Genomic DNA, 12,105 nt, shown 5'->3' with positions numbered 1-12,105 from the left:
GAATTACAGTAAAAAAATAATTTCAAGAGTGGGGCCCATGCTCTCAAGAGCCCAATGTACGAAATGAAGGTGGCCATTGCTTTTGGCCTTTGGTAGGTATGTATATGATCACACCCTTTTATCCATCCTCCCCCACCTGTCAAATTCAATAAATACCAAAATTTTCACTCATTTCCGGATGACTGAACGCCCAACACCGTCGAGCGCCACCACCACTTCCTCTGTCAACTCAATTTCCAACCTTATCTTCACGGCGTAATCATCGGCTACCTCAACTAATCGGAAGCATAATTTACGGTATTATGTAAGTCTCTCTTTGGTCCTATCTGCGTAATATACGTGCTGATTTTAATTTGATTTGAGCTTTATTGTCGATTGATTCTGGCTTTGAACCTCGAACCTTCATCTGATTTTAGAACAGATTTCTCACACCTTCATGTTTAACAAATCGATGCTATTAATCGTCTACATCACTCGAATGCTATGTTATTGAGAGGTAGCATTATCACTATTTTATTAGATTATAATGATTGCTAGTTTTTGAACCTGCTCGTTTATCTATTCGACGTTCTTCACCTTCTAAATCACTCGAACTATGTGTTCATTTTTACACCTGCACCTTTAACGAGTCGACGTTCTTCACCGTTTAGCAAACACATATGCTGTGTGCGTGTATTGCGAACAGAGCATTCGCAGTTTATGTGATGATAATTGATAAGTCGACAACACTGTTTATTGAGCTTGACTGAATTCGGAATTTCGATGACTTGTACCTTGTGGTTATTCGGTGTACAACCAAAGTTGCATAGAGTACAAGCACTGATGTGCTTCTTGTTCCCTAGTTTAACTTTTGTGGAAATCGGTATTCTGTGTGTGTGGTTTTTGATTTCTGAAACAGAGAAAACAAAGATGATGACTAGAAGGTGGTTTACAACTGCACTAAACACGTGCACTTGCCCAGTATGACTATCCAGCTTAAAAGTTTAGCACGTGTCAACTTTTGCATAAATAAAAACTGCTTCCGTGATGTTTTTTATTTTTAAACTATATTCTTGATTAAAAAATTTGCTATCTGTGGTCACAAAATCTTATTGAATTTAGTTTTGTAAGGAATTTTGTCTTTGTTATACAAGGTATCTGAATTTGACAGTTCAATGTTTGATCGCTAAAATAATATATAATAGGTGACTTTTTTTTATTTTAATTATTTTAAAACCTGAATTGTGTGAATAATTAATAAACAGAATCTAAGTTGAATTATTTATTTATTTATTTCTTTAATTGGTGGAATCTAGATCACGTCTATAGTAAGAACTGAAAGGGATGAGACCTTTTAGTTTTATTAAGCTGTAAAGTCCCTTTCCATTCTGAATATTCTTTTTTGTTTTCTTTTTAATGTTATATTATTTTATAATCTTTACACATACGGAGTACATGCTAGCTATACATCTGACCAACTTTTTAGGCACAAAACTGAAAAAGTTTTAAAATAACTTTTTGGGATGTTTTTGTCCTATCATATCATAAAAAGTTCACTTTATTTATTTAAAATACTAGAAGGAATTCAATTATGATATTTTAGTATTCACATATTAAGAAAATTGGATTTATATGAATTTTAGCCTTCCATCCTAAAGACTTGAATGACGCGTTTATGAATTTAACTTTACAAGGAACAAAGTGTTCTTTGTTATTGAGCACAATATATCTTTTAGACATTTTTTTCATAATATTTATCTATTTTGCGACTGTTTCTATTTACCTTTTATTTATTGGTTTCTTTCTAGAAAAAAGACTTATTTCATTTTTGTTACCACACATCATCTAAAATCAAATAACTCTTATTTCACTAGTTTTATAAAATGAACCAATACGAAAAGTAACTGTGATGATGCCATGATGGGCATTATAGTCATTATGATGTAGTATCGATGTGTTGCTATTATCGTCATGTCTTTTCTTGCATCTTTTCCTGGATAGTGCTACTCGTCAATGACCTGCTTTGACCAATGATAATTTTTTGTTCTTTTCTGTTGAATATTTTGGGGTTAGTAATTTGTCATTTACTAGAAGATACTATGGGAATAAGTATATAATTTTAGATATATTAGCCAATTTGATAGTGCAAACAAATTTGACAGACATATATTTATTTTCTGAAGTCTTTTGACAAGCACACACATGATCAATATGATATGGACAAGTAATTGGCATGACAAAAAAATTCAGACACTAGAATTTTTTTAGCCAAATTTGGGAATGATATTTTACAGGTGGGTTGTCTTTATAGTGATTTGGTTACTCATGTTTAATTTTAATTTGAAAAAGCAAGATTCTTTTAAAATAGTACACTACTGTTATGTTATGAAAGGATATGTACCTTAGTTGTTAATAGTTACAACACTTTCTAGATTAAAAAGTCATTTTGAAAGGTCATATTATTATAGGTGAGGCCTCATTACAAACTAAATATATATAATACTATATTATTATATTTACTTATTAGATTAATTTATTATTTAAAAAAAAATATTCAATTCATGATTAAATTAAAGTTAAAAATATAATGCATTGATAACTCAGCAATGATGTTTGATTACTAAATATGTATGTTTTAAATTTTGATTATTAAGAAATGGTAACCTTGTAAAATATATAATTTGGGTACATGGGTTTTAACAAATTAAAAGAAGCACGTGTGCATAAAATTACACATATAAGTATAACTTAGCATGAGCCAGTAAGTACTTCCATAGTTATTAAAATGAAACCAATATAACTAGAGGCTAGAGAAAAAAATCAGTTGTTGATAAAAAAAAAAGCTTGTTGCGTAACATATTTATTTATATGGTAGTAAATTTTCATCGTAAGATGGATAGAACTCAAATAGTGTAATACTTTTGTAGTTGATTTCAACAACCATGAATCATGATATTCAAGCAAAACTACTTAGACGTGATGAAGAAGAAGAAGAAGGTGACTTGAAAGGAAGAATATGGGATGAATCCCGAAAGATTTGGAGGGTTGCATTGCCAGGTGTCATATCAAGAGTTTGCGCATTTGGAACGATTGTTGTCACACAATCATTCATAGGCCACATCAGCGACTTAGATCTTGCCGGTTATGCCCTTGTCCAAACACTTAGTGTCCGATTCGTCAATGGAATTCTTGTAAGTTTGTTATTTAGTTATTTTTTAGTAAATTATATGTTTTCGTTAAATTTCGACAAATGCATTACAGCCTGTTCTCAGTGTTCTGTTCTGTAATCATTCCATTCCATGTATCTGCAGTTAGGAATGTCGAGTGCAACCGAAACTCTGTGTGGTCAAGCCTTTGGAGCTGGTCAACACCATATGATGGGCATCTACTTACAACGATCCTGGATCGTTGATTTAATCTCTCTAACCGTCCTCCTCCCGATCTTCATCTTCGCGACACAAATCTTCAAAATTTTAGGCGAAGACGAATCCGTATCAAACAGTGGTGGATACATTTCTCTATGGTTCATCCCTTTCGTTTACAATTTCGTGTTTAGCCTCACAATACAAATGTACCTTCAAGCACAGTTGAAGAACATGGTGATTGCATGGCTTTCGATTTTTCAATTCGGGATTCATATCCCGTTGTCGTTGCTGTTTGTGTATAAGTTGAACCTTGGGGTTGGTGGGGCCATGATTGCTTTGTCTATGTCGTCGTGGTTTCTTGTGATGGGAGAGTTTGTTTATATATTTGGTGGTTGGTGTCCGTATTCTTGGAGGGGGTTTACATCGGCTGCTTTTAAGGATCTGTTACCTGTTGTGAAGCTCTCGATATCTTCCGGTGTTATGGTCTGGTAAATCAGGAACAACCTTGTCTTTTCTATGGCTTCTGAAAAAATGTGTGTTTTTTTTTGTCAATGAAACTAAGTGACTCTTTTATTTTTGTATTTTTTAGCTTGGAGTTATGGTACAATGCTGTGCTAGTCTTGCTTGCGGGGTACATGGCAAATGCGGAAGTCGCGATATCTGCGTTCTCGATATGGTATCAAAATTGTTGTTTTCATTTTTGATATTTTCTTTAATTATATTTTTCTTTGATATGTGTTTCAATTCTTTATTTTCTTAGAAATTTGTTAACGTGTTGAAATTTTGCAGCCTGAACATTAATGCGTGGGAGTTCATGATCAGCCTCGGTTTCTTAGGTGCTGCATGGTATGTATGTAACACATTAAATCATTCATAAAGTTCATTAAGATTGTGTTTTCTAGGGCTATTTTTGATGATAAAGATGCCAAGGGTATTTATGTCTTTTACATAGACAAGAAATCAAGATCTGATCAGTTGTAATTTTTTTGTGTTTATTGAGAGTTGAGACCAGTCTCAGTTTAATTAAACTAATGAATTAATGCCAAACACAATACAACATGCTCCTTAAAATCCATATGTTTTCTTTTTCTTTCTACGTTAAACATGTGTAACGGATGAACATTGAATATGCAGTGTCCGTGTTGCAAATGAATTAGGGAGAGGAAATGCGAAAGCAGCAAAGTTCTCGATTAAAGTCTTGTTGGGCACTTCAATTGCAATCGGAGTCTTTTTCTTTGTTGTTTGCTTAATTTTCAGAAAAAAACTGGCCTACTTGTTTACAGACGATGTAAGAGTCGCTGATACAGTATCAGACCTTTCTTTGCTTCTTTCTTTCTCGGTTTTACTCAACAGCATTTACCCCGTTCTCTCAGGTAATTAATTAAATCACTTTTCTACTTTTCAAAAGTCAACCTTATACTTTGACATGATGCTGCTAGAGGGAAGAATAACCTTTTTGGTGATATGAATTATTTTTGTTTTTAGGGGTGGCGGTTGGAGCGGGAATGCAGGGCACAGTAGCGATAGTGAACCTTGTTTGCTTCTATCTGATTGGTATTCCAATGGGAGCTTTGCTTGGTTACATGACTAACCTCCAAGTAAAGGTATACAAACAAGATTTTTTAGTTTTTCCCAAATATGACAATTTATGATTGGGTATGTGAGCAGGGTATATGGATTGGAATGATCGGTGGTGTTGTCACACAAACACTTGCGCTTGTGTATATGGCATGGACAACCGATTGGGATGATCAGGTAATTTAATAAAAAAAATCTCAATTTCTTGGTGTTTTTTTATTGGCATTAAATAAAAGCTTTAATTTGGGTATACATTGTAGGTTAAGAGGGCTTCGGAGAGGCTAAATCGATTTTACGTGAAGGCGTCTGATAATGATAATCAGGAGCAAATTCGTTAGAAAAAGTTTAGTTTAAATTTTTTGGTATTAAATGTACTAATGTAACTTGATTCTCTAGTAGGTGTAGGTGTATTAAATGAATCGGTTATTTGTCTCATCATGATCCAGTGCTTTCATTTATTTGCTTTAAAAATATAAATCAAGAATTGAAAGAATTCATTTTAAATAGTACTATTAAAAATATAGCCCAATGTATTAAAATTAGATTAAAAAAAGAAACAATCGCATTCTTTGTTTTTAATCAAGACTTGGGCCCAACGATTTGCACACCAATTATATATCTTCTAAAAACTAATGTCATAGTAGGGATAATCACTTAAAAGGGTAATATATTTTTCGATTTATTTACATTTAGTCACTGAGTTTTTTTTTCGTCCATATTTACCCATTCAACTTGTTAAACTGTACACATTCAGTCCTTATGACCGGTTACTCCAGGTTAGCTAGGAAAATGACTTAATAGGGTAATATATTTCTCATTTTGTACACATTTAGTCCTTAATATATATATATATATATATATATATATATATATATATATATATATATATATATATATATATATATATATATATATATATATATATATATATATATATTATTTCAAAATAAGTCAATTTTGTTTTTGTACTCATTCAATACTTATGAATATGGGACAATCATTGATGAAGTGTGTAGGGTTGTTGATGTTTATGTGTAACGTTTCATTTTCACAAATGGAACACGAATCATATCAAAACATGATTTTTGTTTAAGAACACACATCGTTTAGTGAGTTTCCCCTAAAACATAAACAACTGGGTAAGCACAAAGTTTAGTGATTTTCCCCTAAAATACTTGATACAACACACGTATTATCATGCATAACGGACCAACACTCGTCGGATTGGAATACCTTGGCCTAGTCAGTCCTCAGACTGGAATGCCAACATGCAATATGTCCAATCAATCATCAGACTGGAATACCCAGGGTTTGTCGGCATGCCGCCTTAACCCAACCGCTTTTCTTGAGCATCTGTGCCTACGGCTTACAGTCGACCCGCACTGGGTATCTTGGCCTACAACATATAACAAGATCACCTCAACCTAACTTACCACTATATGACTATCCCACGTAAGATATCGCGAGAAAAAACTAAAGAAATCATGCATAAATAATGAATGAGTACAAAAATAAAAATGACTTATTTTGTAACAAAAAAAATATATTAAGGGCTAAATGTGTACAAAAATATTAAGGACTAAATGTGTACAAAATGAGAAATATATTACCCTATTAAGTCATTTTTATCGGCTAACCTGGAGTAGCCGGTCATAAGGACTAAATGTGTACAGTTTAACAAGTTGAAGGGGTAAATGTGAACGAAAAAAAAGTCAGTGACTAAATGTGTACAAATCAAATAATATATTACCCTTTTAAGTCATTATCCCGTCATAGTACTACTGTACTATTAAAAATATAGCCCAATTCATTTAAAATTAGATTAAAAAAAGAAACAAGGGATAATGACTTGAAAGGGTAACGAACTTTCGATTTTGTTCACATTTAGTCACTAATTTTTTTTCGTTATATATTTGCCACTGAACTATTGAAACTGTTCACATTTTACCCTTATGACCGGTAACAACCGGTCATAAGGGTAAAATGTAAACAGTTTCAATAGTTCAGTGGCAAATAGATAACGAAAAAAGTTTAGTGACTAAAAATGAACAAAATCGAAAGTTTGTTTCCCTCTAAAAAAGTTCAATGACTAAATGGGCCTTAAGTCGTCATTACCGCCTCACCAGCCACTCAACTCCCCTGTATGGAACCTTAATCGGACATAGTGAGCTAGGAGAGAAAGAGGGCTAAGATTTAAGTGTTTTTGTGATACATTGGAAGAGAAGAAGAGAGCATCAAGCTTGGATCACAAGGAGGCTTTTAGATCTAGAGGTTTTTCAGGAGTTTGCTTCAGTTGGAGGTAAAAAGATGCTAACTTGATCATTTCCTTATGAGATTTTGGGTTAGGGTGTTTGTAGGGTTTTCTCCCATCCATTTTGGTAGTATTGAGTCACTTGAGCATGTCTTGAGGTTGAAATTGAAAAGTCATGGAAGAATTGAAGATTTGATTTTCATCTCTACATGTGTCACGTTTGAGGCTCGATTCGTGAAGTTGCTCGAGTTTTGAAGATTTGAAGTGGGTCATCCATTCCTAACTTTGAGGGGGAGAATGCTGGGTACAAAGTTATCCATGTATGACTTTGTAAATGGTTTGACTTTTTTAGACCCACTTGCATATGGTAAAGTAGCCTTATGACATGAGAGATAGAGATAGATAGATAGATAGATAGATAGAGGGGGGAGATAGAGATGTAAACACCTCTATATAAGGTGGGTTCATACCACATGTAGAAGCGTGCTTGAGAGATGTAACATTGAGAGTGTTATAGTGTGTTAATTATGTAGATTTAGATCTAGATCTTTCTTTGTAAACACCTTTCATAATCGAATGCATCTCTTAACTGTCACACCCTAAAACCGGAATGGCGGAAACGTTCGGGGGTGGAGGACGCCATGTCAAGTATCACGAGATATGTATATGGTAAGCAAGTAATGAACAACCATTTCATTTAGAAAGAAAGTGTTTACAATGTATGTGTTCACAAAACATAGAAGTCATTAACAAATAACAAAATAAGACTTGAAGCTATAATGCTCCATCTTCTGAAGTCCCAGCACGAGCACATGTCTAATAGTCTCCTGAGAATACAAGTTATTTGAAAGAGTTGATCAACAATTAAGCTGGTGAGTTCATAAGATTTTAGTGATATGAGTAAGCTGTAAAGTGTTGTTGAAAATGTATATGTAAAAGTGATGTAAGCTGTAAGTTCTGTTTTGAAAAGTTTGCCTGTTCCTCTAGAAAATCCTATATTTCCTATTTGAATGAAAGTTAAGTAAAATGACACTACAAGCCTTTCTATGCGTACTAAGTGGGTAAGAGTTATATATACTTAGAGTAAATAAACAATCGATTGTGCGCATCTGCCCTAAACTCACAACCCAACGGGGAATAGCAAGTAAGGCGGATAGCACACATTCCATTGGTTGTTAGATCATTGTCATATATAACCTTGGTGTATTCACTTGTTACTCATGGAGTTATTTGTAATGGTTCCTTTATATCAAATGGAGAGTTCTTTTAAGAAAACCTATATTTCTTATAGTAAAATAATGACTACGGTGATTACTTTTATAATAGCTTTGTTTATACTGCTATATATAATTTGATATCGGGTAGATAATTAATTGGGCGAATCTGCCCTAAGCCCACAATCCAACGAGAACAGGACGTCGGGGGAAAACACACATTTAGCTATCTATTGGATATTAGTTTTATGTATAAACATGGTGTATAAACTAAGTGTTATAGAGTTAACTCACCTAAAGTCTCTAAAACTGTACTGGCTTAATAAAATGGATTAAGCCCTTATCTGGGAAATCACTAATTTTGTATACCAAAAGTACTGACTTTGAAAAGTGTGTTTTGTACTAGAAAAACTGTGCTTCGACTCTGTGTCCTATAACCTGATCCATACTTGATACCCTTATGATGACTTAATGTATACTAATCATAAATATATATATAGATTCGGGTAGATAATAGATTGGGGGAACTCGGTGCAAGACCACAAGCCAACGAGAACAGGAAATGAAGCGAAGGCACACATCCTATTAGTTGTCGGAATCTATTAGTATATATGTATCCTATAGTGTATACATTAAGGAATCATAAGATTAGCATTATGATCCTATCTTTTAAAAGTAGCCTTCTACCAAGACTCGACTGTTTTGAAAGTAGTCTTCTACCAAGACCCGACTGTACAACTATTATTAATTAAATCTAACCTACCTCGTCGATTGTGTGAATATGACACATGGTAAAGGTATTAATAATATTGAAACTGGAATTTTATATCCTTCTGTAATTGTCGTATTGACAGTGTAAGTACAGTAGTATTTGTAATAAGTGACTAATTTTAGTACTATTTTGCCTTAATTGAGGGTTAAGGCATAATGTGATGGCTAGATCCTATGCTAGACGCTCCCTTATCAAGAGATTCTAGGAACTACACGCGACCCCTGCATGAGTGCAAGCCGCGAACATCCACATTACTATGATCATGTATACCCAATATAACTATCACTAATGCAGATGTGATTCATTGGTATAGTTAGATCTTGAACTTGTTCCATGATATATCACCTTATTATGTTTTGTTCTGTTACTGTGTATTGTTATTGTACTTATGTAAATGTATTCCATGTAAGCGTATCTATGTAAACGTATTTATGTAAACGTATACCATTAGTATAGAATCGTGAACTGAACTGACTCTTTGTGTGCTTCATTGTACTAGAAGTAATGAATAGCATTCTCCAAAACTATACCTATAATAGTTTACTAATGTTCTACCTGGACTGTTACTGAAAAGACTTATTTATCTACCAAGTTATGCTTATACTTTAAAAACGGAGTTTTGTATAACTATAAAGTAACGTAACCTTTAAAAGAGTTTTGGAATGTATTGACAACTTATAAATGACATAAGTAACCTTTTGAAAGATGTTTATAACAAACATTTACACAATTATCACCGTGTTCAACTTGTACTCCCCCCTTAAAATAGTTAAAATAGTTAAAAGATTCATTACGGGGTATGAACTCACCTGATGTGGGTGATTCAAACGGGTATGCGCGTATGGATGAGAAGTTCCACGAATGAAGTCCCGAGACACAATAAGTCCTAAATGACATATAAGGACACATATTGACATGAATATAGTGTTTATAACATCTATATGAAAGGAAACACCTTCCGGGACTAGGAAACACCTTGACTAAGTGTTGGAATCACATGTGATTCAACATAGGAAGGTATAAGGCACACACATGAGTTTACTACCATGAGTTCACGGCCCAAGGGAGTTTACGGCCGTAAACTCATGGCTACTCATGTGTGAAGGCAAGTTTGAAGGCTAGGGAATGATTTAGGAACGTTAGCTCTAACCTAGGATGAGAAAGACCACCATCTTTGGAGTTTTTAAGGAGGTCACGGCCCTAATGAGTTTACTGTTGTAAACTCATGGCCATTTATGTTTATGAGGGTCCTAAAGGTCATAAGGAAGCATCCTAAATTCAAGCCTAAGCCTTAGGAAGTGTTTGTGGCATCAAAACACTCTTATCTTGAGTTTACGGCCCATAGACCATTTGTTCATGAGCTTGCGGCCGTAAACACCTATGGGTGTTGGTATTTTGATTGTTTTGGGTCCTAGAGACATCAAGGTAAAGTGCTATGCTAGTCTCTTGTCTTTAGGAAGGCAATTAGGGCATTTTGGCACTCAAAAATGGAGTTCACGGCCCAAGAACTTCCTTGGCCGTGAACTCACTTCTAGCCTTTGTTTCTTAATGATTTTGTGGTCTAAACATGTCATGGTAGTTTCTAGGTTTAGTTCCAAGGCTTGGAGGGACATTGGGCACACTTTGGCCCTCAAAATTAGTGTTCACGGTCCAAGAAGATCTTGGGCCGTGAACACCATTTCCTTGGTGTTTTGGCTTGATTTTCTTGTTATTAAGGCATATAACACATTTATATACACTCTAGGTTGAAGTACTTACAGTTGGGGGTGATCGGGTGAAGATCCTTGAGAGAGAAAATCGACTTTTCTCTAGCTAGAAATGTAACAAATGAATCCAAAATGGCTAAAATTTCTTTATATAGCCTTGAGGGTTTTTGGTCCGAATACCATTTTTGGACTGTAATATTCCAAACTCTTGAAGGTTTGAACACTTATTGCAACATATTAAACCCTAGTGTATCCTCTCTCCTGATATCCTCTGGAGCACTAACCTTAAAACACTCAAACTTATCCCAAAAGTTTGATAGTTAGTTGATACATATTTGAATTCAATTGTAGTGGATGGTTTTACCGAATGGAAATCTTTGGGTTGTCACATTAACCAAATCAAGGTGTTCCTTGTGTGTTCTTTAATTCCACATGTCAAACCAATGGTCATAATTTACATAAGTGAGAATGATTTTTTTTTTTGTAAAACCAAAATCATATTGGAAATTTTGATTTTTTTATTTAGGAAAATACCAAACCATTGGTTTTTTATTTTAGTTTCGGTTTTTCGTAGATTTCTTCATCAACAAATGTTGCTAGAATTTAACAAAAATAAATAATTTGCTAAAACATAATACAAGAGGAAGTTTGTTCATATTTAGTGGCTAAATATGAACAAAATCGAAAGTTCGTTACCCTTACAACTCATTATCCCAAGAAACAGTCGCATTCTTTTTTTGAATCAAGACTTGGGCCCAACAATTTGCACACCAATTATATATCTTCTAAAAACTAACGTTGGTGCTTCCTTCTTTTGGTTTTTATCCCTTTCATTTCCTTTACTTTTCCATTTAAAACCCTTTCGTTCTATATTTCTTATGCTATTGACTCATTTTTTATAAAATGACATTTTACACCCCTCTATTTTATAAAATGTCATTTAACCCATCGATTTTGCACGCTGTATATTGTCACTTTCGCCCTAACTTTTTTGTGTTTTTTTCTTTCCGTTGTATATATAACTAAGCGTAACCTCGCGCGTTGCGCAAGAATGCATTTAAGTGGTTAAAATAATTATGAGAAAAAATAGAAATATATTGAAATTTACGTTTTTAGTCATGTTTTGGGCATTAACCGAATTATCAAATAACATAAAAATCCATCAGCTTATATTTTGATACTATCTAATATAGTGTATACCTTATAAACTATACTTTTACTTTTATAATATCCAATATAT

General features: G+C 33.8%; 1 protein-coding gene across 1 annotated transcript; it reads left to right on the top strand.

Moving 5' to 3' along the window:
- Positions 1-5,357, top strand: LOC111905985 (protein DETOXIFICATION 24). Its single transcript, XM_023901719.3, has 9 exons — positions 1-304; positions 2,907-3,170; positions 3,291-3,832; positions 3,934-4,020; positions 4,134-4,190; positions 4,479-4,717; positions 4,830-4,948; positions 5,013-5,099; positions 5,183-5,357. Exons 2-9 carry the CDS (start codon positions 2,922-2,924, stop codon positions 5,258-5,260), a joined length of 1,458 nt encoding a protein of 485 aa, XP_023757487.1. The 5' UTR covers positions 1-304; positions 2,907-2,921; the 3' UTR covers positions 5,261-5,357.
- The last annotated feature ends 6,748 nt before the right edge of the window (positions 5,358-12,105 follow it).

Source organism: Lactuca sativa, chromosome 7, assembly GCF_002870075.4.
Source record: "Lactuca sativa cultivar Salinas chromosome 7, Lsat_Salinas_v11, whole genome shotgun sequence".
Taxonomy (NCBI): Eukaryota; Viridiplantae; Streptophyta; class Magnoliopsida; order Asterales; family Asteraceae; genus Lactuca; species Lactuca sativa.
This window is presented reverse-complemented; position numbering and strand designations above follow the sequence as displayed.

Coding starts and splice junctions, on each gene's coding strand:
- LOC111905985 (XM_023901719.3), top strand. CDS start 2,922: ATGAATCATGATATTCAAGCAAAACTACTTAGACGTGATGAAGAAGAA. Junction 3,171..3,290: donor GATTCGTCAATGGAATTCTT/GTAAGTTTGTTA, acceptor ATGTATCTGCAG/TTAGGAATGTCGAGTGCAAC. Junction 3,833..3,933: donor TCTTCCGGTGTTATGGTCTG/GTAAATCAGGAA, acceptor TGTATTTTTTAG/CTTGGAGTTATGGTACAATG.